We start from the raw sequence: 27,345 nt of genomic DNA on the forward strand, positions 1-27,345 counted from the left end.
ACAACATAGAAGAAGGACTAGAAGGTGACAGTAGTAAAACAATTGCTTGCATTCGCACCAAGAATTTTCAATTCTATTAAGTACACGGAGGCGAGGATTATGCTTTCTCTTGCTTTTCTGAAATTTTACAGCAGCCAATGAAAAAACGTTTCAAATACAATAAACTACATTTCCCACAATGCTAAGTAATAACACCAATAACCATAGTGACTGTCCCTGTATAAAACGCTCTTTCACCTGAGCACTTCTTCTTTCTTTGCTTTGAACGAGCATTGTCCATGTAAGCACGTTACTTGTCCCAATGATGGCAGGACACTGTTATAGAAAAACTGGAAAACAACTTGTCCTAGCCAATTCAACAGAAGTCCATATAGAATTCGGATGTGGAACACGCCATCCACGACATCCAGATAAGCAATCGCTTATTCACCTTTCTGCTCAGCTCCTGAAACAGAAATATTAAATCATAATAACTGACAAGAGAGTGTATTGGGGTGGCTCAAATAACAGTCATTTTTTTTTTTTTGTAAACCTTTATTGTGCACATTTATGTTATCTTACAACGCACAGTCACCGTCCAGGTGGTAAAGCAGTTAGGTAAAGTGTACATCTCCAGATATTAGAACACAGCCATTTAGCCGACAACCCGGGGGTCCGGCGGCATCATTCAGGGTAACATGCGCACAGAATGGAGGTGTGTGCATTGGGAAGGGAGTAGGTGCCTAATGTTACGTATGTGCTTTTTAAATTTTAGTGGTGTCCCAGGTGCATGCTATCAACGGTAGAGGATGGCGCTGTGATTTAGCCCACTCCACGGCTACACCGGCCGCCACCCAAGCCCCGAGCCAGTGACTCAGCGTGAGTCTCCGTTTCCCCAGAGTGTAGAGGCCTCCGGGTGGTCGAGCGCCAGCAGCGCGTTCAGAGTGTGGGCCGAAGCGCGGCAAGGATAACGCAGTATAGCTCACAGCTACCCATATGGCAGCGCGTAGATCTGGCGAGCCTGGTATGCAGCATCATAGTCCTTATCTATCCCGTTTATGCATGGCAATAGTATGTGCTAGGGTTAAGGTCGTGAACTCAATTAGGGCTGAGGGGGAGAGGGGGAAAGAAGGGGGGGGGAGATCAGTCTGCGGCAGAGCAGGAGGGTCATCGACTGTCAGACTGGGCACGGCAGGACCGCGCGGTGTGCGCGGGGAGTCGCAAGCTAGGAGAGGGGAACAAAAGGAAAAGAGGGCCTGCAAGGAGGCTGGGATTCCCTAGCGTCCGTGTCCGCACCCGCCAACCAGCAGCCCCAGGGCATCGGGGAGCAAGCAGGGGCAAGTAGGGGGGGGGGATAAGAGTCGTCCTCCCAGCAGCCCCAGGGCCGTCGCCGCGGCTCAAATAACAGTCATAACATGCATCATACCCTGAGCGGGATAATTCTCGCCTCCGTGTCCTTAATGGAACTGAAAATTCTTGGCGCGAATGCTAGCACATTTTTTATTCTATTACAGGACCGAAGGCTTCAGATTATGCTAGTTTAAGGCTTTTCAAGAACAACAGAAGCTATATATCGCCCAAAGGTTTGTAATAAAACTGTTTGAATGTAGAATCAGAGGACCAATCAGCTGCTCTCATTATGTCTTGCACACTGGAACCTAGCATAAAGGACTTTGATGCCATAGCGCCTCTCACTGAGTGAGCACCAAACATTTGAGTATTAATACCAGCTTCGTTCATGATATATCTGAGCCATCTTGCAATGGTGGCAGAGGTAAAATGTTTAAAGTGCCTTTGCAATGCAATTAAAAGCCTTGAACAACCCTCCGGCCTGAGCGGTCGGGAACATTCTTCATAAACTTTAAGGCATTTGACCACACACAATTTATCATTAGCAGGAAATGCATTATAATCAATAGACCGAGAAAAAGTCTTTGTCCTTGCAGAAATCACAAATGAAATCCCTTAAGGGGAGAAAACCCTACCTGTCAGGTCCAGAACTCTGAGATCAGAAACCTGCCGGCAGGCCGATACACATAAAAGCAAAGCCAACTTAGCAGTTAATTGTTCTCTAGATAAACCTGCATTACCTGGCCAACTGTCAAATAAAGTTAATACCTTAGAAACATCCCATAATACGGAATACTTAGCCTTAGGGGGTTTCCCCACTCGTATTCCCTTGATAAGTTTGCATACCATAGGATGTATGCCTATCAGTCTACCATCGATCCGAGAATGCCCAGCTGAAATGGCTGATAGGAAGTTATTAACTGACCTGTAAGATAACCCCTCGGATGCTTTCTTGGAGAGAAAATTCAATACTTGTGAGAGGTTCGCCTCCACGGTTTCCACATGTTTCTCCAAGCACCAATCCAACCATGCTCGCCCTGCCAAGGAAAATCTCATCCTAGTAGAGGGAGCCCAGGACTGCTAGATGAAACTTGAAGCTTCCTTCAAAATTCCCTGCAACATCCTCTGTTGCCCAAAAGCCTCAAGGCCATCAGGGGACAACTGCCCCAAAAGGATTAGTGGATGCAGTTCTCCCTGAGGGCCCCGGAGCATCGTCCAAGAGTGTGGCAGGAGCAGAGGGAAGTCGCACGCTGGTTCCAATAGAATAGGAAACCGGTGAACTACTTGGTTCGCTACCCTGGGAATGAGGACGAAGGGGGTAAATGCATAATTCAATGTCTTCCACCAGCCCTGAGGGAATGTATCCGTGGTCTCCAACTGAAAAAGGACTCTAGATGACGATTGAGCCTGGAGGCAAAGAGGTCTCTCTTGCAGGGACCCCATATTGAATGGATCATGTGGAACAGCAAGGGGTGGAGTTGCCAGTCACTGTAATCTCTCAAGTGACAGGAATTCCAGTCTGCTCTTGTGTTGCCCTGTCCCGGAAGGGATTCTGCTATCACCCTTAGTTAGTGAGACCGGCAATAATGCCAAAAGTCCTTGGCTATCTCTGCCAACATCCGGGACCTGGTCCCTCCTAAATTGTTGATGTGTCTCACCACTGATATGTTGTCCATCCTGAGAAGGATGCAACAAGCTACCCTCTTGGGTGAGAGAGTTCGGATCACAAAGGATCCTGCAAGGAGCCCCAAGCAATTGATATGTGTCGGACTTGGCCCTGCTTGCAGGGTCATCCCGAACTTTTTCGCCTGTCCCCCCTGCCCTTTTGCTGTATGTGCGTGATTGAATGCTGCGCAATGGTGTGCAGAGGTTATTTTCACCAGTGAAGGAAACGTCACTTTTAAAATGGACGCCATTGCTGTGTGCTTGTGCCGCCTGCCTGCGGTGGGTTGACGGTCTACTGTTCGAAGTGACAGGGTGCCCAACACCTCCCCCACAGTGACAGTTGGGACTGAAACCGCCAGGAGCCTTCTAGAAGGTTCTAGCCCTTTCTGGTAGGTGGGGTGAGGGGGTATATATAGGGGCGCTGTGCCTCCATGTTCTCAGACTGTGCGTGGACTTTGATTGAGAGGGGACACTCTGCCAGGAGGTACCGCCGCAAGGGCCTGCGTGCTGGCCCCTGTGCCCATCTGAACCCCCCTACTGTCCACAGGGCTAGTGAGAGACTCTGCTGGAGCGGAGACTGCTGCGCTAGCAGGATTGCCATCGGAATGGAGGATGACTGTTCCTAGGAACTGCTGCTTCAGGTCTGGTGAGCTGTCCTACTGCCTGCTGATCTTGCCCTGCATTAACTGTCTCCTGGCCCCTAGCGCCCCGTGAGCGCTATATTTCAAGTGACTACCCTCGCCTGCCTGCACCCTAGCGCCTTGTGAGTGCTATATTTGAGGTGCCAGAAGAGAGGTGCGCTATCTGTTGTCCCTGCAGCTGTTGAAGCTTTCTAGTGCCTGGTGAGCGCTGTACCTTACCCCCCCAAGAAGACGAGGAAGGGGAGGAGGGGCTGACGCCTGCAGCGCTGTGCTGCCAGAGCGCTACGTGACCCTGTGAGGACCCTAGCGCTTCGAGAGCTCTATATTTCATTGCCCCGGAAGGAGGTGAGGAGCGAGTGACGCCTGCGGCGCTGTGAGGCCTGGGAGAACTACTTATTTTAAAAGAGCGGGAGCCCACCCCGCATTGGTGGTCCCTCTCGGGTGCCCACCCCGCATTTATGCTTCTAAAAATAGCGGAAGCCTACCCCGCTTTTTGCCGTATTTTTGCCTATTCAAAACCGGCGGGAGCCTACCCCATGCTTTCTATGCTAATTTAGCAGGAGCCCACCCCGCACTTCAAAACTGCCGCAACTCACCACCGCGGCCCGCGGATTAGCTGGGGCCGCCGCTCTGCCCGCGGCGACCCGGAAGGAGACGGGACCTTGAACGGGGGCCAGAAGTGAGGAGGAGGGGGCTACCGGAGTAACGAGGGAGCCCCGTGTCTGCTAAGGAGCCAGGCGGGAGCCTACCCCGCACTGGCCAACATCCCCATGTCGACGGAGACTTCGCTCCATAAAAGGTGGGGCCTCTCTGTGAGCGTGAGTGCAGCCGGAGCCCCGCCGACTCCATGTCAAAGTCCTGGGCCCCAGGCAAGGGACCTGGGTGAAGAGCGGAGTTGCTGCCTGAGGCCCGCGGGAAGAAGCAGCGCGACGCCTGCAGGGCTCCATGTGGTGAGAGAGCCCTGCAGCCATCGAAGGAGCGGGAGCAGTGTATGCTCCAGTCCAGCCACCCTACCGCCTGCCAGGAGGGCGCGAAGGCCACAAGAGGAGTCTGGTGAGTGGGCATCGCATAGCCCAAAACTAGCCCAAACATAGCCCAATTGGGTTATGCAATGTCCAACTCTCTCATATATGCGGGCCCGACGAGGGAGGGAACAATTACAAACTGAGGTGCACATCCTGGGGGCAGATCTGGCAGAGAATGATTGTGGCGGGCCAAACCGGAACCGTCCCAGCCGGACTCCGTGCCAACACTGCAGAGGATCCCCATGTGTTCTCTAATGAGAAGACTCAATGGAACAACAGTAAGCCTACAAACATTTAATAATGCCGATAAAGAAGGCAAAGAGTATAAACGATTACAGAGCACAATAAGGCATTAAGCTAGAACATGAGGAAATAAACAAGGAGCACTTAACTCGGCAGCGAGCAGCAAAGAAAGAAGAAGTGCTCAGATTGAAGAGCAGTTTATACAGAGACAGTCTCTATGGTTATTGGTGTTATTACTTAGTATTGTGGGAAATGTAGTTTATTGTATTTGAAACGTTTTTTCATTGGCTTCTGTAACATTTCAGTAAAGAAAGAGAAAGCATAATCCGAAGCCTCTGGTCCAGTAATAGAATCATGGACACTGAAGCATTGCAAAGCCCTCACTCATAACATAGAAGAAAGACTACAGAGGCAGAGCACGCACAGACGCCAGACCGCATCTAAGAAACAACAGAATGGGGTATATTTCAAGCTTGGATAGTTTGGATATCAGCAAGGTTCCTCCAGTTCAATGAAACAAAACAATCAGTCAGGGGAGGGGGGGGGGACACAGTGTTTAGAAATAATGTACAATTTAAAAACATCTGCTGCAGAGTCCCATGTGTGTCCAGCTTCCATGTAGCAATAAAAATGTCAAGATAACTCTTCTGATATAGAGAGAGATCAAAGTTTTGTCCGTGGGCACTTTTGACACGCCATGAAGTAGTGCAGAGGGTAATATGCCTGCTGCAGAGAACAGGTGCAGTGCAGATCACAGATCTGTATTTTATATGGATGGCTGAGTGGGTTACTGCCTTTGTCATGGAGATCTTTATGTCACTGCAGTTCATAAGACACAACCCTAATACAGAACAGTGACGGTTACGAACTGTCCTCAAAGTGCTGCAGACAAACTGTATAAAACAGGTCAGGACGCTATGGCTTTTCCCCCAGTCTTTCATTATCTATCCCTAAGGTTCCTAAAAAGGGTTAGTTTGGGTAGATATACATTCTTATTAGTAAAACCCACCTCTACCAGGGCTTTAAAACAAGTGAAATGTTCGTGAGAGAGGCGCTATGGAGGGATGAAGGGCACTTTTCCCCCGGGGGTAGTGAGGGAGTCTGAGGAAGAGGTCATGGCGGGGGCGCCAAAATGATTGTTGCACTGGGCATCACCAACGCTAAAGGGGTGTGTGGGTGTGTGTGTGTGTGTGTGTGTGTGCGCTTGCGTGCGTGCGCACACGTATGTCTGTGTGTGCGCGCACACATGTGCCGATAAGGCTCCTGCTGCACGTGGAGGACGCTTGCTCTACCACTACTTACGCTGTGTGTGAATATGGCCTGGTACCACCTATACCCCCTCCTCCCTTGTCAAGACCCAGATAATATCATAACAAGAGTTTTGGATGAGGGGGTCGTAAATAACCCCCGGCCGTATTTATTAACATAAAAATTCAAACAAATTATTATTTACAATATTCACAAAATACGCAGAAAACATAGAATGAGATTGATTACATTGATAAGTACAGATGTCAGATGGCTAACCTTAACATAACTCTAATACAAGTTGTTCCTATCCGAATCTAAACATATCATCATCAATAATCATAATAGCAGTTATTTTCTGCGTAACCCTATTTGAGCCTACGGCAAGGTCAATAACTGGTGTCAGATCCTTATCAAATTATGCCCGCCCTCCCACTGGAGTGCGCATGCGCAGAGGGCTCATTCACCTTGAGGGAACTTCCCCCCGGTTACCCCCATACGCTTGGTATATTATCTCCATAAGGGGCCCTTGCAGTTCTGCGCCCTTTACTGGCGCCATTGTGCACATGCGGGGTGGCCAAAAAGCCTAGGTAAAGCGTAACTCCCCACTCCCCAGCACCCATCCAGCCAACCGGCTGTAACTGCCCCTGGAGTTCTAGGAGAGACCACTTGTCCCTCCCTCTTGGGCGACCCCATTCAAGAATGGCGCCACCCTCTAAGGACCTTAAATTTACTGCTCACCAATCATGACCTTGCCGCCACAGGCCAGCATAGTTGACCGACTATCTGGTCCCCCCCAAATTGTTAACTAGAGGGTCATGTCCTGTTTCTGAAGCCTCCCAACCATGCTAGCAGATTCTCTAAAAGGATTTCATTACCTACTTTAGACAATTGGACACCGTCTTTTAAGAAGCACGGCTCCCCCCTGATTCACCCGTGAGCGATCGTCTGTAAAGCGGAGACCTAAACAACCTCTCTATCTTATTGTTGATCCTCCTTACTGAGTGATTCGGTGCCCTCACAGACTCCCCCCCCCCATTTAAATCTGGGTACCATCTGCGACCATACTATGGTGCACCCTTGGCATGCCTTCGCTAACCAACCTACCTCCGTGATCATGGCTTCCACTAGCCCTCTTCTACCCAGATTTACCAGATCATTCCCTCCCAGGTGCACGATAATAATACTGGGAAGAGCCCCACCCTTGCTCAACAGGTCCACTACAAAACCCCTGAACTGACTAAAGCGGAAACCCCCTTTTCCATGAAATGACACCCTAAAACCAGCCTGCTCAGCTCTGTAATTTCCTGAAAAGAAAAATGCATTCAAACGTCTCACATATGAATGGCCAATAATCCAAACGACATGTGGTCCTGGTTCCTGTTGATGTGCCGCCGTCAGTTTCCCCCCCGCGTGACAGGTTCGAGAAACTGTAAATGTAAGCAGAGAAGGAACATGCATCAGCACCGGGCAAATGTCCTACTCACAACATGTGCAGCCGCACATAGCGCTTATAACAATTGGAGGACCACCTCCCGATCCTTTTGACATTGCTGCTGTGAAAACCCCTCGCTGTCGCCTCAGTGGCAGCCCCTATTCTGAAAGAATGCGTTCCAAAGCAACTAGGATCCAAACCCGCCCGCTGCACTGCCATATCCATGACTCTCTTAAACTGAAACCTGGTGAGCGGGTACCATCAGCATCGATTAACAATGTCCCCCCCTTGTACTAGGTCTATGCTGTAGGAATGCCTCTAACTGTGTTACGGGGCAGCAAGGGTTACCATCTGCCCGATGCACTACTACCCCCTCCCCACTGGCCTCTTGGTCAGTTTTGGATTTCCTAATGGATATCAATAAGGCGTCGCCTTGTACCTTTGCATGTTCTAACTGCAGACCTCCTTGCACATCCTGTTTATTCTGTGCCACCAATTCCCCTATCCTAAAAGCACCATAAAAGGCTAATGAAAAGGCAGCTCTGAACAACAGAGCTTCCTTTGTGGTGCTGCAAATAAGGTCAAGAGCCCCCAGCAACGATGTTAGCAACTTCCCCCCTATCGGACGTCTCGTGTCCGGTGCTGACCCCTGGAGGTGCTGCCATCCTTTCAAAGCTTTCCTAACTGTGAAACTGCTAGTTTGGTCTCCCCTGTCTCTAGTCTGCGCAAAGAAAGAGATTGCTGCCACATGCCGCCTGGCTGCTGCCGCTGCAGGAGTGCCCCCTGTGTCATGCCACTTCTCTGCCCAATCCCTTCCCAAGAATGTACAATATGCCCAAAACGCCCCTTCATACGCTTTCCTGGTCCTGGGAGCTAGGCTAGCTGCCACGAGGTTCGGTAGTTGGGGGCACCAATCTGCCAAAGTACTTCTGGGAAGGATGTGGGAGTCTCCTCTGCAGAGGGGAGGTGTGCCCTGAAAACCTTCATCTTGAAGCGAGAGAGTGCGTCAGCAGCATGATTCAACACCCCTGGCACATGTTTCGCTTTAAACTGCATGTTCAATTTCATACATAACAACACTATCTCTTTCAACAGGCAGAGAATCATTTTACACTGTGCTACTTGTTGATTGATGCATTCGACTACAGTCATGTTATCTGACCAGAACACTACCGATCGATTGCGCAATCTATCAGGCCAAACTGTTAATGCCACCCAGATGGGAAACAGTTCCAAGAAACCAATGTTACCCGTCACCCCATTCTGCACTCACCACGCCGGCCAACGCTGAGCCACCCACTCATTACCAAGTATGGCACCAAATCCCACACTACCCGCAGCGTCAGTCAATAAACCTAACTCCGCAGAATTAGTGGGTGGACCGGGCCAGACTACCCTGCCATTGAAGTCCTGCAGAAATGCCATCCAGATCCGCATGTCCTGCCTAACCTCAGCCGCCAGCCTGGTGTGGTGGTGTTTTTCTTGGAGACCAGTCATTGCCTGGGAGATGGAACGGGAAAATGGTCATGCCATTGGTATGACTCTCAGAGCAAAGTTCAACTGCCCTACCGTCTGCTGTAACTGATGCAAGGTGACCTTATCTTTTGCCAGGCATTGCTGTAATGATGTCCTGAATTTGATAATCTTGTCGGCTGGTCGCCGGAAACACCCTTGGACTGAATATAACTCAATGCTAAGAGTTCTATTGTTGGCGTTGGTCCTACTGTCTTTCCTGGCGCCAGGGGAACCCCAAAAGCCTGCATGAGTGTGCTGAATTCTTGCAGTGCCCACGCACACTCCCGGGAGCTCACCGACCCCAGGATAAGAAAGTCGTCCAGGTAGTGCATGACAAACTGATGCCCTGTTGCCTGTCTAAAAACCCATTCCAAAAATGAACTGAATTTCTCAAAGTAAGCGCAGGAGACCGAACAACCCATGGGCATACACATATCCATGTAGAATTTATCCTGGAACTTAAAACCCAACAGGTGAAAATCCGAGGGTTGAACTGGCAACAAGCGAAAGGCAGACTCAATATCAGATTTTGCCATCAATGCACCAGGGCCCAGGCCCCTGAGCATCTCCACTGTCTGGTCAAAGGAAGCATATTTCACACTGCAAATGTCATCACTGATAGCGTCATTCAATGAGTTGCCTTTAGCTGCTGATAGATTATGTATAAACCTGAACTCTCCACCCTCTTTTTTGGGGACCAGCCCCAATGGGGAGCAGACAAAATTGTTCACCGGGATGCAATCAAACGGCCCAACTATTCTGCCCAAGCGCAGTTCTTTTTCAATTTTTGCTGCCGCCACGCCTGGATTGGTCCTAACAGAAAGTTGATTCTTGCATTCAGGTGCCCCCACGTAGTCAGGTGCAGGAATCTTAAACCCATACATGAAACCTTCTAGCAATGTCCTAGCAGTAGAATGATAAGGGTATTTGGTGGAGAAGTGTAGCTCACTGGTTAGAGCAGGCATACCCTGAAGCAGAGGTCAGACCCGGGACCAGGGTTCGATTCCCGACGCGGCAGGGTCTGGAGCCCAATTGTCCATGGACTTGATAATTCTCGCTTCGGTGCCTACTCTAAGCATGAGTTCACACTAGGCAGCTCTGGGCAACTAGCTTGCTTAATCTCCACAACGGCCCCCCCGCGGCGGGATGCCTGGCTTTCACCTTGGGGATGCCCAGTATGGATTATCTCACAGGGAAAAACCAGGACGGGTTCCCAATGCAAGCGCTGGGATGCCCAAGGGTAACCGTGCGCGATATAAAACTCCTAATAATAATAATAATAATTTGTTCAGCCAAGGAGTCATAGCCATTACGTTAATTTGTGAGTGTGCCATGTGTTGTGCCCTCCCCTCACTCATGTTTCCTCCTTCCCTTAATAAATAAATAATGAATGAATAAATGAATGAATGTGATCAAAGTGGTGAAACAACATGCAGTAGCTGAGCACTGGCCTAGAGCTATCATTGGCGCTACAGGAAGAGGTCATAGGCTGGGGGCACTCACAACAGTGGCAGCAGTGGTGACAGGTAAGTAAAGATAAAGAGACAGAGAGCGAGAGAGAAAAAGAGAGAGAGAGGGAGACAGAGAGGGGCAGAGAGAGAAAGAGAGGGATAGAGAAGCAAGTAGAGTGAGAGAGAGTAAGAAAGAGAGAGACAGCGAGACATAGGGGGCAGAGAAAAAGAGAGAGAGCGAGAGAGAAGGAGAAAGAGAGAGCGAGACAGAAGGAGAGAGAGGAAAAGCCAAAGGGACAGACAGAAAGAGCGAAGCGTGATGTAAATAGAGGCTTAGAGAAGAAGTGATGAAGAAAGGGAGAAAGGACAGTAAAGAGACAGTGAGTCAGCGACAGACAGACAGATTGCATTAACTACTTATTTCCCGTTCGTCACATATACCTCTCGCGAGGGCTGCGCTGTAGCTTGGTACTCCAGCTATTTCGATTTCTTTGATATTTTTCTTTATTTTCAATTCTTCAATCGCAATAAGTAACGAAAATCACATATTTTACATTAAAAATAATAAAATCTCTCTATTTATTATTGCAGCATTTATCACAAAGGCCAATTCATATAATCAAATCCCCACAGTAATGAATGAAACCTAAGATAGAATCAACAAATAGTTAATTTATCGATCCCTCCTCATTGTTGCTGTAAGAATGCGGCTGATGGGGTCATTGATGTGTCCAAGGGCCCCAGAGCTCGGTCCCCTGCCTCCTTCTTCAGGAGCACACAACGATACAGATACTTCAAGGGGGGTCATGGGGGGGGGGGGGCAGCAGTACGTCACACTTGTGTCTGGTGGTATAACCTCTTCACACTGCCCCTTGGGATATTATGTGATTATTATCGACTCCTGAAATTCCTCCGGTCGGGGTCCTGTTGTGTGTGACTGGGAGTGATCTTGGATGAGTGTATGAGTGAGTGGAGTGATATGTGGGGGGGCATTTCAATTTTATGTTTTCCTTTTTATGAAAAATAGGTGTTTGTTGCAGTACATGGAAGGAATTGTTAAAATGTACATGTGGACTTTTTATGAGATGTGCTTACCAAGACCAATGAATATGATAAAAATTATGAGTAATTATTAAACATAGTCTGTAAAACAATTCTGCATATGTAGCATAAATCCATTTGGCGATCAGAACCAACACCATTTGTAAGATACATCAGAAGAAATACAGGTCAAGTGGGAATGTTTTCTAATTTAGTGTCGCTCAAGCAGTCAGGCATACTCAGAAGAACATGCGTTAAGCATATCACAGTACCAACACTGACAATAAGTAAGTGACACGACTCAAAAGAAACCTTTGAGCGAGATTGAGTCAGCTACGAACGGAACACAAACAGTTCATTTGTAGACTAGGCGACTGGTTATTAATGGGTCAGCGCTGCATAGAGGGTATCCAACGGTGCTATAATTGAAGCAAGAAGACTTTTTCCTCTCTCACGATATTTAGACACAATTTCGAAAGAAGAGTGAATTAAATCATAGGGAATCGGAATTCCATAAGATTCCTTCAAAATATTCGATTATCGTCTTGAATCTATAACTTGGAGGAGGATAAGCCCAAGTCTGGATATATTTCTTCATCCACCGTATCATTTTACATACTGGATCCTATATGGACGAACGTATGGGTCACACCGTCCCCAGAAATACAGCCCTGATGAGACCCAGTATCTAAAGCGGGTCGAAACGCCGTCGACAATAGAATAAGAGACAGCTTTGACTGAACTATTGTACATTGTATATAATCTGTCCTTAAAATTTTTTCCAATAACCTTATAAAGTTTTCTTTCACCTTGTCACGTTATAAGAGGTTATGGTTCCTTCACTGGGGTTCACGTTGCACTGCGAATGTATGAAATAAATGTGTTTTATATATAAGATGTTATATTTGTGACTTAAACATTGTATATTAAATAAACTAACCTCACCTGAGGTTTGGTATATTTCAAAAGGAAATATAGGTCTTGTGTGGGCTTACTGTGATTATTAATTTAGTTTCACTGCATTTTTTAGGTCATTATTATTGAAAAACGTGTGTGATTAATTCAAAAGCAGCCATTGATGTTGCATATAATAGATGAACATTTATAAATGAGTTCCTTGTGAATATTGTTTTTTGTACTTCGTACTTACCCAGTTCACAGGGACATAAGGGTTGCTCTTGTGAATTAGAATAACAAAAGAAACCTTGACACCAATTTATAAAAATAGTATTTTTATATAAATATGGCCACCAAAATGAACTTGATATGTTTCATATACCTGGAGTTACAGATTTTCAGCATTCAAAAGTAAATTAAATAAAAAGCTGTCAAGCGTTCACCATTAAAGTCAATGAGAGAAAACACTGTTAGCAATACGATACTTGCAGGTGAGTTCAAATGAACCCTCTTGTGTTTAAGTTTTTGCGGGTCTCTAGACCAAGACTCAACAGTCGTTCCTTTGTTACCTTGCCCCGGGAGTCCAGGTACAGAGGTTACTTGGCTGTCCTTGATGCTAACGGGATCGGCGGGAGCTGTCAAAATACAGCACTTAGCAAAACCACACTTGTCGTAGAAGATACTCTCTCTACCCTCGGGGAGTAGAGGCCTTGGGGGACCGTGGACCCGGGTGCTACAGCTGGATTTCTTCTGCCTTTCTCAGTGGTGCAGAGGGTAGCTGGCAGCTGCCAATCTCCGGGGCAGGCCGCGCTAAAGATGCTTTGCTGCACACTCGACGACTCCAACTTGAAGATGTAGGGACACAGCAGTGGGGTCGTGGACGACGTAATTCGCTGTTGATGTGAGATGCTCTCGGCTGGAGATGTCTATGACGAGGGAGATCACCCGACTGGCAATCAGTAAGCCTTGGTTGCAGCAAATGTAGTCTTTGTCGGCTGGAGGTTGACAGTAGTGGACTAGCGGCTCCAAACTTGGCGTGAGCTTGACTACCATTCCAGGCTTGCAGGACACCACTTCTCTTTGGGTTCCCTCTCGATAGGCCCAGTGGGTGGCAACTCTTGTGACGCAGCATGTTTATTCTTCTGCAGGTTGCAGTCGGCTGGTTATACCACTCAGAGTAGTCTCTGTTGGAGTTCTGGTACCGACTGGAATCCCTCTTGATGGGAGCAGTGAGCTTTCTGAAAGAGTGCCCTTCACACGGGAAGAGCCAAATCTAAAGCACTCTGATGCGAGCCAGTCGCTTTTTACAGAAATGTCAGACCAATTTAAAAATGTTAAAGATTCATTTATTCGACTGATGATCAGATTGCAGAGTATCCATTAGGTTACTGCATAATGGTATGGTCATATCGTTAGTACATCCTAGTGCATCAGAAGGCATGTATATGACAACTGTTGCTTCACAGAAATTTCACATAGCCCCAAAGCATTTTGGGCCCAGCCCTTCATCAGGGGGTAATCCCTGTAAAGAAAACAGGATGAGTATAAGTCCAAGAACTGTTCGAATGCGCAGGAAAAGAAAAAGAAAAAGAAAAAAAAGACAAAAGATCGGATTAGAGAGGTGTTCCGAACACTATAAGGTGTAATTTGCAAGACGATAAGTAGCCGGAAGCTAATTTACTAAAAAGCAAAGATGGTAAGGAAACCGAAGAGAACAAAAAAAGAGGATGTGCTTAATATGAGTGCTCCGAATACTACGATGTGCAATGCTCTAGGGAGAGCGTGAAATGCCTAAAGTGGGTTACGACTGAAAAGTGCACGTGATACTGAAAACTGGAATGAGTGTTGTTAAATAAAGAGAGTGGTGGTGCTGTTGCGAGAGTCACACTTGCCGATAAATTAGTGTGGCGGATGGGAGATTGTCTGAAGTTCCCAATTATTTAAGAACTAAAAGGTGCTCACTGTCTAGAACTATAGTTTTAGATGTCTGTTAGATTTGGGGGTCTCTAGTTGGCAGAGGTAGGTACCTTTGACCAAATAGGGGCCCTTGCGTCTAGTCAGGGTAAGGGGGTACACACCTAAAATACCCCCTGCTCACCCCCTTGGCAGCTTGGCACGAGCAGACAGGCTTTTCTCAGAGGCAGTGTGTAAATCATTTGTGAACACATACAGTAATCCAGTGACAACACTACAAATGGACACCACACAGGTTTTATATAAAAAAATAGGTATTCTTTATATAGACTTATCACAAGACCACAAACAACAAAAATCCACAATACTGCACTTAAAATAGTAGAAATAGCTTAGTTCTCTTACGATGGTAAATGCAACACTTTGAGTTCAATGTACCTTTGGATACGTAATGCTATACAACGAAAGTGTTGGAGGGAAGGTGATGCGTCGATTCCTTACATGCAAGAACGGTGATGCGTCAGGTCCCTACTGATGCGTGGGGGATGCGTCGGTTCTTCTCGGCGTGAGGAGGTGATGTGTCAGCTTCTTACTGCGCTTCCATAGCGGTGCGACCCGCAATGCCGTGATGCGATGAAGATCCGGTGCGATGAAACAAAATGGCGTCTTCTACTTGATGCGGCACGATGCATGCACTCCCGACGGCCGTGCAGCGACTCAACGATTCTTCTGAGCCGCGACAGGCCCTGCGACACACTTCTCCGGTGATGCGACGGCAACTGATGAGACGGCGACACTCTTCTCCGGTGATGCGAGGCGCTTTGGCGATGTGATGCGACAGCTGCAGCGGTTACACCCTTCTGCAGTGATGCGACGACAGCGGCTGCGGCGGCGACACGCTTCTCCGATGATGCGACAGCGACACTCTTCTCCAGCAATGCTACAACAGCGGCGGCAACACGCTTCTTCTTCATGAGTCACGCTTTCAGCTCCTTGCGACATGCAGTCCCTCAGAAGGCCCATCACAACAGTAGGCACTTCAAAATAACTCTGGGAGCTGGTGGGTGAAGTCTGTTGTCCCTGAGACTTCAGCAGGAGGCAAGCTCTATCTCAAGCCCTTGGAGATCCTTCACAAGTTGATTTGAAAGTAGCACAAAGTCCTTTCTCCTTTCTTTGGCAGGCCAATCCCCCAAACAGCACTCAGCTAAGGATAGTTTCTTCCTCGGTTTCTGTGGTTCCTTTCCTCAGCAAAGGTTCTTCTTGTTTCCCAAAAGTGATCTAAAGTTCTTGGGTCTGGGTCCCCCCTTTTATACTCATTTTCTCTTTGTTCTCTGAAGGCAGAGAGGTCTTTGCCTAATCCAAACCAGTTCTGGACAGTCCTGGAGGACTCTGTTTACATGACTCCTTCTTTCCTTTGACAGTGTAGGCCAGGGCCATCAGACGCACCACAGGAAGTGGAGCCAGCATTGTGGAGGGAAGGCACAGCCCTATTCAGGTCCCAGGTGCAACTCCTCCCACCACTCTCCATGTAGATCTCTCTATTCAGCCTTGTGCTGACTCACCCTGTCTCCTGGAATCCCCCAGCCCCTGTCACTCAAACTCCAGACATGGAATACACAACCTAGCAGAGGCAGGCTTGGATAGTTAGGCAAGAAAATACCTACTTTCTAAAAGTGGTATTTTCAAACACAGAATGTTAAAACCAACTTCACTAAAAGATGTATTTTATCATTCTGAGTTCAGGCATACTAAACTCAAATGTGTACCATGTTCCCTGGGTCAGTTAGGATTATAAGATGTTATAATCAAACTGCCCATTGTGGCCTATGGGGAACAGGTAGCCTTGCAATAGTGAAAAACGAAAATGGCTGTAATATACTATCAGGACATGCCATACACATCAGGGCATGTCCTACCTTTTACTTACAATGCACCCTGCCCTTGGACCTACCTTAGGGTTGTCTGATATGAAGAAAAGAGAAGGTTTAGGAACTGGCAAGTGGGTGCACTTAGCCAGTCAACATGGCAGTACCAGACTGCACACTTTACAGGCTTCTTCTGTGGGTGGCACAACCAGTGCTGCAGCCCACCAGTAGCATTTGATTTACAAGCCCTTGGCACACTCACTGCACTGTACTAGGGTCTGACAAGTAAACCAAATCAGCCAATCATGGAATCACTAATCCATACATCAATTTGCAAAAGAGAGCACTTGCACTGTGGCACTGAATAGCAGTGGCACAGTGCCCAAAGCATCTAACACCAGCAAAAACACATGAGGCAACAGCAAACAAGCATTGGCATAGCCAATAGGTCTCGCCTTTGGGACCTTATAAGTGTTTAGCCATGCAACAGTTGCATAACTAAACACTTATAAGGTCCCAAAAGCTAAACCTATTGGCTATGCCAATGCTCGTTTTAACTGCTGCAATCTATTGAAGCCTCACGGAGAACATCAAAGTGACCCTGCGGCCGCGAAAGTGATCGCGATCAAACATCAGCGCGAAAGTGAAAATAATCACGGTAAAGCGCGACGTGCGCGCCCACGCACATGCACTGTAGCTCTAGGCTGGCCTGGTAGCACTTTTTGGAGCCCTCACAAAATGTCTCGCCAGACCAGCGCATCCGCTGGGTCAGGCGAGACCTAATAATGGAAGGTAGACCCACGTCAATGGTGCCAGGTCTAACACGTGTCCCCTCCAGCTGAAATGTGGGGAGAACTTTCCTACCTCCTGGGAGTTCTCATCACTAAGGCGGAAAAATCTGGACAGACCATCAGCATTGGCGTGTTCTGTACCGGGTCGATGTTCCACCATGAAATCCATCCCCTGTAGGGAAATGGACCACCTTAACAGCTTTCGACTCTCACCCCTCATCTGCATCACCCAACTAAGGGGCCTGTGGTCTGTCTGAACCCGGAAGTGAGTCCCAAACAAATATGGTCTCAACTTCTTCAGTGCCCAGACCACAGCAAATGCCTCACACTCAATCGCACTCCACCTCTGTTCCCGGGGTAACCTCCAACTGATGAAGGCTACAGGTTGATCTAGGCCCTCCTCATTTATCTGTGACAAAACAGCCCCCACGCCATGCTCTGAACCATCTCAATGATAAACTCTTTTGAGAAGTTGGGTGCCAGGAGCACAGGCGCCGTACATATGGCAGTTTTCAGGGCCTCAAAAGCTTTCTGACAGGTGTCAGTCCAAATCACTCTCTTGGGCTGCTCCCTAGAAGTCAGCTCTGTCAAGGGGGCAATGATGCTGCCATACACCTTGACAAACCTCCTGTAATATCCAGTGAGTCCTAAAAAGGATCTCAATTCTGTCTGGGTTTTGGGGGGCTCCCAATCCAGGATGGTCTCAATCTTGGGCTGTAGGGGCGCCACCTGGCCGCTACCAACCTGGTGTCCCAAGTACACCACGGAACCCTGCCTGATCTGGCACTGACTCGCCTTGATCTTGAGGCCTGCTCTCCGCAGCGCCATCAACACTTCCCAGAAGTGGCGCAGATGTTGTTCCCAACTGGCGCTGAACACTGCAATGTCATCCAGGTAGGCGGCACTGAATTCTTCCAGTCCAGTCAACACCTGGTTGACCAACCTCTGAAAGGTGGCAGGGGCATTCTTCATCCCATAGGGCATAACCCGAAACTGGTAGTGCCCATCTGGTGTGGAGAATGCTGACCTCTCTCTTGCCCCATCAGACAAGGCAATCTGCCAGTACCCAGACATTAATTCAAACGTGCTGAGGTACCGGGCAGCCCCTAACCGATCGATAAGCTCATCAGCTCTGGGGATGGGGTGCGCGTCAGTCCTCGTGACTGAATTGAGCCCTCGGTAGTCCACACAGAACCAGAGTTCTGGCGTGGCACCCGGTGCGGCAGCCTTTGAGACCAAGACCACTGAGATGGCCCAAGGACTGTTAGAGGACTCAATCACCCCATAACGCAGGCATCTTGGAGGCCTCCTCCTTGATGCAAGCTCCCACCCTGTTAGTCATCCTGTAAGTTTTGTGTTTCACAGGAGGACTTTCCCTGGTGTCTACATCATGGACGCACCAATCAGTGACACTGGGAATTAGGGAGAACAGATCAGAAAACTTTCCCAGCAACTGGTGACAGTCATTCTGTTGCTCAGCAGTCAGGGTGGAAGAGGGGTTGACGCCATCCACTGACCCATCTTGCTCTGTCACCGACAGGAGGTCAGGAAGAGGCTGTCTCCTCCTCCATTCCAGTATGTGGAATATGTGGATTATTATTATTATTATTATTATTAGTATCTGTCACTAAGAGCATGCCCACTTCGGACCTCTCCCAGTGGTGCTTCAGGTGGTTGACATGCAGGGCCCGCAAGGGGTTCCTGGGAGACCGTAGGCCCACCAAGTAGGTAATGGTACTTTTGCGCTCCACCACCTCAAATGGTCTGGTCCACTTATCCTGGAGCACTCAGGGCTCCACTGGGGACATGACCTACACTTTCAGACCAGGCTGAAGCTCCACCAGATTGGAATTCTGGTCGTACCACCGCTTCATCTCCTCCTGACTAGCTTCCAGATTCGCCTCAGCAAGTTGCCTGAAATGCCTAGTCTGGTTCCTGAAGGCCAGCTTGTAGCTATATACATCCTGGGGAGGTTTCCTGGGAGATTGCTCCCAGCCTTCCTTGACCAGACTCAGAGGTCCTCTCACTGGGTGACCATAGAGAAGCTCAAAGGGGCTGAACCCTAGAGATTTCTGTGGCACCTCACGGTATGCAAAGAGCAGGCATGGTAAGAGGGCGTCCCACTTACGCCTCATAGGATCCTCAAGACCCATAATCATGCCTTTTAGGGTACGGTTGAATCTCTCAACCAACCCATTTCCTTGGGGGTGGTAAGGAGTGGTAAACTTGTAGGTTACCCTGTATTTCTGCCATAGGGACTTCATATACTTGGAAATGAAGTTTTCACCTCGGTCAGACACCACCTCTCTAGGGAACCTCACTCAGGAGAAAATACCCATCAGTGCCCGTCCTACCACGGGGGCAGTCACTGTCCTCAGTGGTATGGCTTCCGGGTACCGGGTGGCATGGTCCACCAAGACCAGGATGAACCTGTTGCCCATGGCTGTCTTGGGGTCCAGTGGCCCCACAATCCAATGCCCACCCGTTCAAAGGGGGTGCTGACCACAGGGAATGGCTGGAGAGGAGCCTTCTGCTTCCTCCCACTCTTTCCACTTGTCTGGAAAGTCTGACAGGTCCTGCAATGAGTGTCTGAACTCTTGCGCATTTGGGGCCAATACAAGTGGGTGACAAGCCTCTCAAAGGTCTTGTCCTGCCCCAAATGTCCTGCTAAAGGCACATCATGAGCCAGCTCAGTAGGAAGGCTCTGAAGTGCTGGGGTACCAACAGCACATGGGCTGACCCAAGCTCAGCAACCTTAGGCTCACTATACAAGAGACGATTCTCCCAGTAAATCCAATGTGATCCAGACTGATCACCTGCTGCCTGGTTTGCAGCCTGCTGCCGCAAACCCACAAGAGAAGGGCACTTCTTCTGCTCCTCGCAGAACTCTTCCCTAGAGGGTCCTCCTTCCTGATGCCGATGGGTCAGCTCAGCCAAGTCCCCCAGTTCAGCTACCTGTTCCCCTGTAGGCTCCAGGGCATCCCCCTCAAGGTCTGTGTCCTCCTGGACCGTGGGAACTTCGGGGGACAGTTTCCCACGCCCCTTGCCTCTTCTCTTTAAGGCAGGCACCTGGGCCTCCCTCTCAGGCATCAGGTCCTTGTGAACACCAATACTGGCTGCCATGGATCGTGTGGTCACACACGTCCAATCAGGCAGACCCAACATCTCCAAATGAGCACTTTGCTCCACTTTAGCCCAAGGTAAGCTCTCCAAATCGTTCCCCAACAAACAGTCAACAGGCATGGCTGGCCTCACAGCTACTTGAAGAGTACCAGAGACCTCCCCTGCCCACTCAAAGGGAACCAGAGCCACCTTGCAGTGGCTCTGTGTTGTCAACTGCAACAACTGGGTAAAATGCATTGAGGACGACCTGCTATTCAGACACCAGGTGACACTTGACAGCTGTCACACTGGCTCCTGTGTCTTGAAGAGCCTCCACTCTCTGGCCATTGATGGTCACCCACTGCCTGTACTTTTTAGTGTTATCAGGCAGTTGGGTCCTGGGGACCACCTCACAGTCTCCTAAAGAGACAAGGGACATCTCTGCTGGACCCCACCCACCTTGGGCACTCATCTCCTCCCCCAGAGCTACACTCGCCATCTGCCGGGGTGGTGCACCAGTAGGTGCTGTCTTTCCAAAGTGTGGGCACCGGGGATCATTAGACTTATGGCCCACTTCTCCACACTTGTAGCAGCTCAGGGTTCCCCTAGGAACAGGTTTACCAGTCAGGCCCTGGGCTTCTTCTCAGGGGGAGGCTGGGAACCTTTCCCTTGGTTCCCTTGGGGATTACTTTGGGGCCCTTTCTGGAGCTCCCTCTGTTTACCCTTGTCCCCCCACTCTTCTGCTGGGGACCCTGCCCACTCTTGGCTGAGTCTCCCACGTGACCCTTGTTGACTGGGGTGCTCACCCAGTGGTCCGCCTCCTCAGCAAGCTTCCTAGGGTTAGTCAGCCTGCTATGAATCAGGTGCTGGCATAGCTCTGGAAAACAATTACTTCACAAGTGCTCCCATGCAATTAAATCAAAGAGCCCCTCAAAATCATTAACATTGCTACCCTTCGCAAAACCATCCAATGCTCTGCAAAAGAAAGTTACATGCTCTACCCATGTGTTGACTCCAACTTCTTGCAATTTCTAAATCTCTGTCTATACAATTCAGGAGTCAACCCATACCTGAACATCAATGCATCTTTCATGTGGCTATAAGAATTATGGACTTCAGAGGGCAAGTCTAACAGTGTATCCCGCCCCTCACTAAGGAACTGCCCCCACAACCTCGCTCCCCAATCCTTCTTAGGGACCCGGTGGGAGGACATAGCTACCTCATAGGCTTTGAACCACTGCCCAATGTCATAATTCTTATAAAACTCTTTCACCACATATTTAGGAATATACACCTTAGCTTCTACAGGCATGGACGGTGTGCTGCCACCAGAGGGAGTAATTTCTAAGGTCCTTGCTTTCAATTCCATCTCCCTCAAACTTTTCTCATGCTCAAGTTGCATCCTCTTTTCCTCTAGGGCCAACTTCCTAGTTTGCAATTCAAATTCTAACTGCCCACTTAACTTGAGCATGGTCAGCTCCATCTCATGCATCCTACACTCCTTTCTGTCCTCCAACTCCTCTGGGGACAGGCCTTTGGCAGAATCACTGCTACCTACTGGGGAAGTTGCTCTCCTCCCCCTGGACCCAATGGCCCATCCAGCTGCTCATCTGCATTCTCAACCCCGCCCTCATTATCAGGAGTATTCCTTGCTTCGACCCAGGCCCTCAGCCCATTTTGGAACTCATCCTTCTTGGAGAGACCGGTCATTGCAACTTTAAATTTCCTGCAGAAGTGCTTTAGCTGTCTCACATTATAGCATTCCACTTTCTCCTCTTCCCAATCAAAATCACCAGATGCTATGGATGCTGCTTTACTCATGGTGGTTAAACTTGGCAGTTCTTGGCAAAAATAGAAAATCCCAGGAAAAACAATCTACCAAAAGTATGTGGTCGTGTTTGGTCTGCACTCACTAGTAGTGTTCACCAATCACTGTTAATGAGTCACAAATGCAAGTCCAGAATCCTCACCGCTGACCGCTAATGTTAGATTTGGGGGTCTCTAGTTGGCAGAGGTAGGTACCTTTGACCAAATAGGGGCTCTTGCGTCTAGTCAGGGTAAGGGGGTACACTCCTAAAATAACCCCTGCTCAGCCCCTTGGTAGCTTGGCACGAGCAGACAGGCTTATCTCAGAGGCAGTATGTAAAGCATTTGTGAACACATACAGTAATCCAGTGACAACACTACAGAGGGACACCACACAGGTTTTATATCAAAAATAGGTATTCTTTGTGAGAAGTTGGCCTGGCATATGCTGGTCACTAGTTAAAGTGGCCACCTTGCACCAGTCCAATTCGAGTGTTATGGTAGATAGGTTTAAGACAACCTTTTAAAAAAAGCTATCCTAGTGGTAGCTGTGGAGAGCAGCCTTCAGGCTAAGTCTCTGAGGAATGTAAAGCAGCTTGTTTTACCTTATAATCTCTTGAATTACCAAATGAAAGGACACCACACTGGTATATATATAAAATATATATGTATTTATTTCTAGACACACTCTACTAATCTCTTTATGAGATTAGAAGTCAGGAACATATGCGCAAATCAATATTTCACAACAAATTAAGCACTTATATGGCTGGAGCCCTAGGGGCGTACCAGACCAGATACTAAAAAAGAGGTATAAGAAGAACGACTTGAGAAGGGAGAAGGCCTAGAGCCTTCAGAAGCGCTGGGGCCTCACTAATCCACCCAAGGCCGGTAAGTAAAGGACCCACGGGAGACGCATGCAGTGTGAGAACACAGCCGCGGATCCCAAAAGACTTCAATGAAGCAAGTCGCGGTTGGAATTTTAAAGTTTTAGGATACTTTGGGAGAGTCTACAAGCAAGTCACTTACAGGGTAAGTAGTTCTAGAGCCAACACACACAGGAGCACCGGAGTGCATGAGTTACCTCACCCAGGGAAGCCGGGTGCATAGGTGTCTTTTGGTGTCGGGTCGCGGCGTCGTTTTCAATGGGAGCCAAAGAAGACTTGCTGCTTGTAAAGACAGGAGAAGGGTCCGGTGGAATTCAAGGATGGATTCTCAAGAAAGAAGACCTGAAAGCAGAGGAGATAGTGTTCAAAGTCACTTGCCAGTGACCCGGGCCCAGGAAGATGGATGCCCACCGTCGTCGGGTGATTTCAGGTGATCACAGGTGTCTTGACTCTTCAGCCACGAGGTCCAGGAGGCATCAACGACAACCAGGAGCTGGATTCAGAGTGTCCCACAAAGTCTGCAGCTTACTGAGATGTCGGCAACCTGATTGGAGCCAACAAGCCTTGGCAACAGCAAGACTTGTGGAAAGTGAAAAAAGTCAGCGGTACAGACCAGCAAGGTCTGAGGGACTCACCCAGCGAGGGCAAGTCAGGGCAGGCCTGGAGCAAACAGGGGAGCCCTTTGGATCTGTGGAAAAGTCTTCAGGAAACCCACAAGCCAACCAGTAAGGGATTGCAAAGATGCCTCAGGAGGATTCACTTCACAGGAGCCCACGGTCACTCGGGACGAGGTAGGCCTCTGATCTTCAATGGAAATCCTGCTGAAGGCTTGAACCACACGTGGTCTAATGCACAAGTTCGTAGAAAGTCGTGAAGGGATTGCACTCGAAAATAGTGCACGGTACCCGGGTATTGCTGTTCCTCGTGGGGTCCATTCACCTCAGCTTCACTGGGGACACACGATGGCCGTCGAGAAGTCAGGAAATCCACTTCCAGGGCTGCAGGGACTTCGGACTCCGGCGGGAGCGGGAAAGTTTGCGACCGTTGGTTCAAAGTTTTGGTGCCTGCCAAGCAGGGGAGTCACTCCTTGACTCCAAGGGAGATTCTTCAGTCTTCCAAAGGTAGTGGAACATCGAAGGTCCAGGATTCTTCTTCAGAGCATCGTTCAGGGATATCTAGTTTGCAATGGCAAGGGTTCCCTATCTTATACTAAAAGAAAGGGAGGGACTAGCTCTATGACCACTCCTATGGGAGGGTCAGGGGAGTGGGTGGTTACACCCACTTCCCTTTGTTCAGTTTTGTGCCAGAGCAGGGGCAGGTAGCCCCTGAACCGGTTTGAGCTGGCATATGCACAGAGGAGCCTACTGCTCCCCCAGTGCAGGACTTCAAAATACTCTAGGAGTGCCCCCACCCAGCCCCAATACACTAACTCCTGTCTGGAAGTTGGTGACACCTCCCTGTGATAGGATGCCTATTGCTGGGCCTCCTCCACTGTGAGATACAGTCAGCAGCAGGAGGGCAGCCCAGTGTCTGTGCTGGTGGCATCCATTTTGTGATGCCATGGCTCTTCAGGATTCCACTGTGTTTCCACAGTGGGTACATGTCTATCCCTCTAGAAGGGTGGGATTATACTCCCACACCAGTTACTGGTGTGGGGGTATGGTTCCAAAGCGTTTGACACCAAACATGACATGTTTTGATGCAGCCATCCCAGAGTTAGCATTTACCGCGAGGTTATAATGCACTTAAGAGTATATGGTTTAACCGCATCCACAAACAGCTACAGAGAATAGACTCTGAGAGCTGCAGAGGGACCCTGCTCAGGATGGAAACCAAGCACCCTGCCCTCAGGATTGATAGGGCCTGCCTTAGGGGTGACTGATAGGTTTATATGTGTGTGTAAGGTGAGATATAGGGAACCTATACCTCAGTGATGAGTGCTAACACTACCTCACCCAGGCTGCAGTAGCAGGCCTGTGGTGTCAGATTTAGTCTGTTTCCCAGGGGTGGCATAATACATGCTTCAGCCCCTGGTAGGCCTGTGAACTACCTATGCCCTTGGTACCTAAGGTACCATATACTAGGGGCTCATAAGGTACCATAGTATCCAATCACTAGTGCATCTAATATGCACTCCAAGTTATTTAGAGAGAACAGTGAGGCTGGGGCCCTGATTAGCAGGGTCCCAGCCAGATTATAGCCAGCAACCAGTGTTATCATCAGAAAAAAAGTGGGGGCAACATAAGTGCAGATCCTACTCTCCTACACAACCCCCCCAAACGCAGGGACACTAAACTAACCTTGACCAGTTGAGTCTTCATGTTCTAAGTGAAAATACCTTGAGAGTCCATCTGCATTGGCATGTTGGGTCCCAGGTGTATGTTCCACTGTATAGTCCATCCCCTGTAGGGAAATAGACCACCTTATAAGTTTTGGGTTTTCATCTTTCATCTGTTTGAGCCAAAGGAGGGGCTTCTGGTCAGTCTGAACTATGAAGTGAGTGCCAAACAAGTATGGCCTCAGCTTCTTCAGGGCCCACACCACAGCAAAGGCCTCCCTCTCTATAGCTGACCAACGTTTCTCTCAAGGGGTCAGCCTTCTGCTTATAAAAGCTACTGGCTGATCCTGACCATCATTCAATTGTGACAGTACAGCCCCAACCCCCAGCTCAGAAGCATCTGTTTGGACAATGAACTTCTTTTGGTAGTCTGGACTCTGTAAGATGGGGGCAGTGCACATGACCTGCTTTAGGTCTTAAAATGCCTTTTGACAGCTAGCTGTCCACTGATCCTTTTTGGCATTTTCTTTGTGGTAAGATCATTTAAGGGGGTCACTATAGATACATATTCCTTAACAAACCTCCTATAGTAACCAGTCAGGCCCAAAAAGGCTCTAACCTGTGTCTGGGTTGTTGGAGCAATCCATTCCATTATGGTTTGGATTTTAATCTGCAGTGGTTGAACCTGGCCTCCACCTACAAGGTGGCCCAGGTACACAACCTGACTCTGCCCTATCTGGCACTTAGTGGCCTTGATAGTGAGGTCTGCCTTTTGCAGGCCTCCAAAACATTTCTGAGGTGAACCAGGTGATCCTGCCAGGAGGAACTAAAGACAGCAATATCATCTAGATAAGCTGAGCAATAAGTTTCCATACCTGTCAGAACTTTGTTCACCAACCTCTGAAAAGTAGCAGGTGCATTTTTCAAACCAAAGGGCATCACCACAAAGTGGTAGTGCCCACCAGGGGTTGAAAATGCTGTTTTGGCCTTGGCATCCTCAGCTAACTTGATTTGCTAGTAGCCAGCGGTTAGGTCAAATGTACTCAGATACTTGGCTGAGGCCAAAGTATCAATCAGTTCATCTGCCCTGGGAATTGTATAGGCATCAGTCCTGGTGACTGCATTGAGGCCTTTGTAGACTACACAAAACCTCATTTGTTTCTTACCACCCTGGGTATGAGGTTTGGGTACTAGGACTACTAGACTAGCCCAAGGGCTATCTGAAGGCTCAATTACACCTAACTCCAACATCTTCTGGACTTCAGTTCTGATACAGTCCCTGACATGGTCAGGTTCCCTGTAGATTTTACTCTTGACAGGCAGACTGTCTCCAGTGTCCACCTCATGGGTGCACCAGGAAGTCTGACTAGGGGTCAGGCAAAACATATGTCTAAACTGTTGCAGAACTTGTCTGCATTCAGTTTGCTGATGATCAGTGAGGCTGCTTGCCAAAGCAACACCATCTACTGACCCATCATCAGGGTTCTGTGAGAGCGGGTCAGGGAGAGGGTCTCTCTTCTCCTCCTGTTCCTCATCAGTTGCCATGGGCAAGCCCATGTCAGCCCTGTCAACATATGGTTTCAATCTGTTGACATGGAGCTCCCTAAGGGGGCTCCTGGGAGTTCCAAGATTCACCAAGTAGGTGACTTCTCCCTTTTGCTCAACAACTGTATGGGGGCCACTCCACTTGTCTAGGAGAGCTGCTGGGGCCACAGGCTCCAACACCCACACTTTCTGTCCTGGCTGGTATACAGTCAGCACAGCCTTTTGGTCATGCCAAGTTTTTTGTAGTTCTTGGCTGGCCTCCAGGTTTTTGGTTGCCTTCTTCATGTATTCAGCCATCCTGGAGCGGAGACCAAGTACATAGTCCATCATATCCTGTTTGGGAGGTTTGAGAGGTAACTCCCAGCCCTCCTTCACCAAACATAATGGACCTCTTACAGGATGCCCAAACAGAAGTTCAAATGGGCTGTAGCCAACCCCCTTCTGTGGAACCTCTCTGTATGCAAACAGAAGCAGGGAAGTAAATGGTCCCATTTTCGCCTAAGCTTTTCTGGGAGGCCTTTAATCATTCCCTTTAGGGTTTTGTTGAAATGTTCAACTAACCCATTGCATTGTGGGTGTTAGGGAGTAGTGAATTTGTAGTTCACACCACACTCCTTCCACATTGCTTTTAGATACCCTGACATGAAGTTGTGTATCTCTGTCAGAT

General features: G+C 48.7%; 1 protein-coding gene across 3 annotated transcripts in view; it reads right to left on the reverse strand.

Moving 5' to 3' along the window:
• The window catches only part of LOC146863647 (uncharacterized), a 435,045-nt gene that overhangs the window by 246,060 nt on the left and 161,640 nt on the right, over window positions 1-27,345 (reverse strand). For 2 of the 3 annotated variants that reach the window (XM_085627730.1, XM_085627731.1), the window contains exon 2: window positions 7,490-7,581. In XM_085627730.1, the coding sequence (XP_085483856.1) occupies window positions 7,490-7,518 (29 nt within the window). In that variant the 5' untranslated portion in view covers window positions 7,519-7,581. Of the gene's footprint in view, window positions 1-237; window positions 446-7,489; window positions 7,582-27,345 lie in introns of all 3 variants that reach the window. The other variant, XR_014969063.1, reaches the window with a different exon arrangement.

Source organism: Triturus cristatus, chromosome 2_1, assembly GCF_964204655.1.
Source record: "Triturus cristatus chromosome 2_1, aTriCri1.1, whole genome shotgun sequence".
NCBI lineage: Eukaryota > Metazoa > Chordata > Amphibia > Caudata > Salamandridae > Triturus > Triturus cristatus.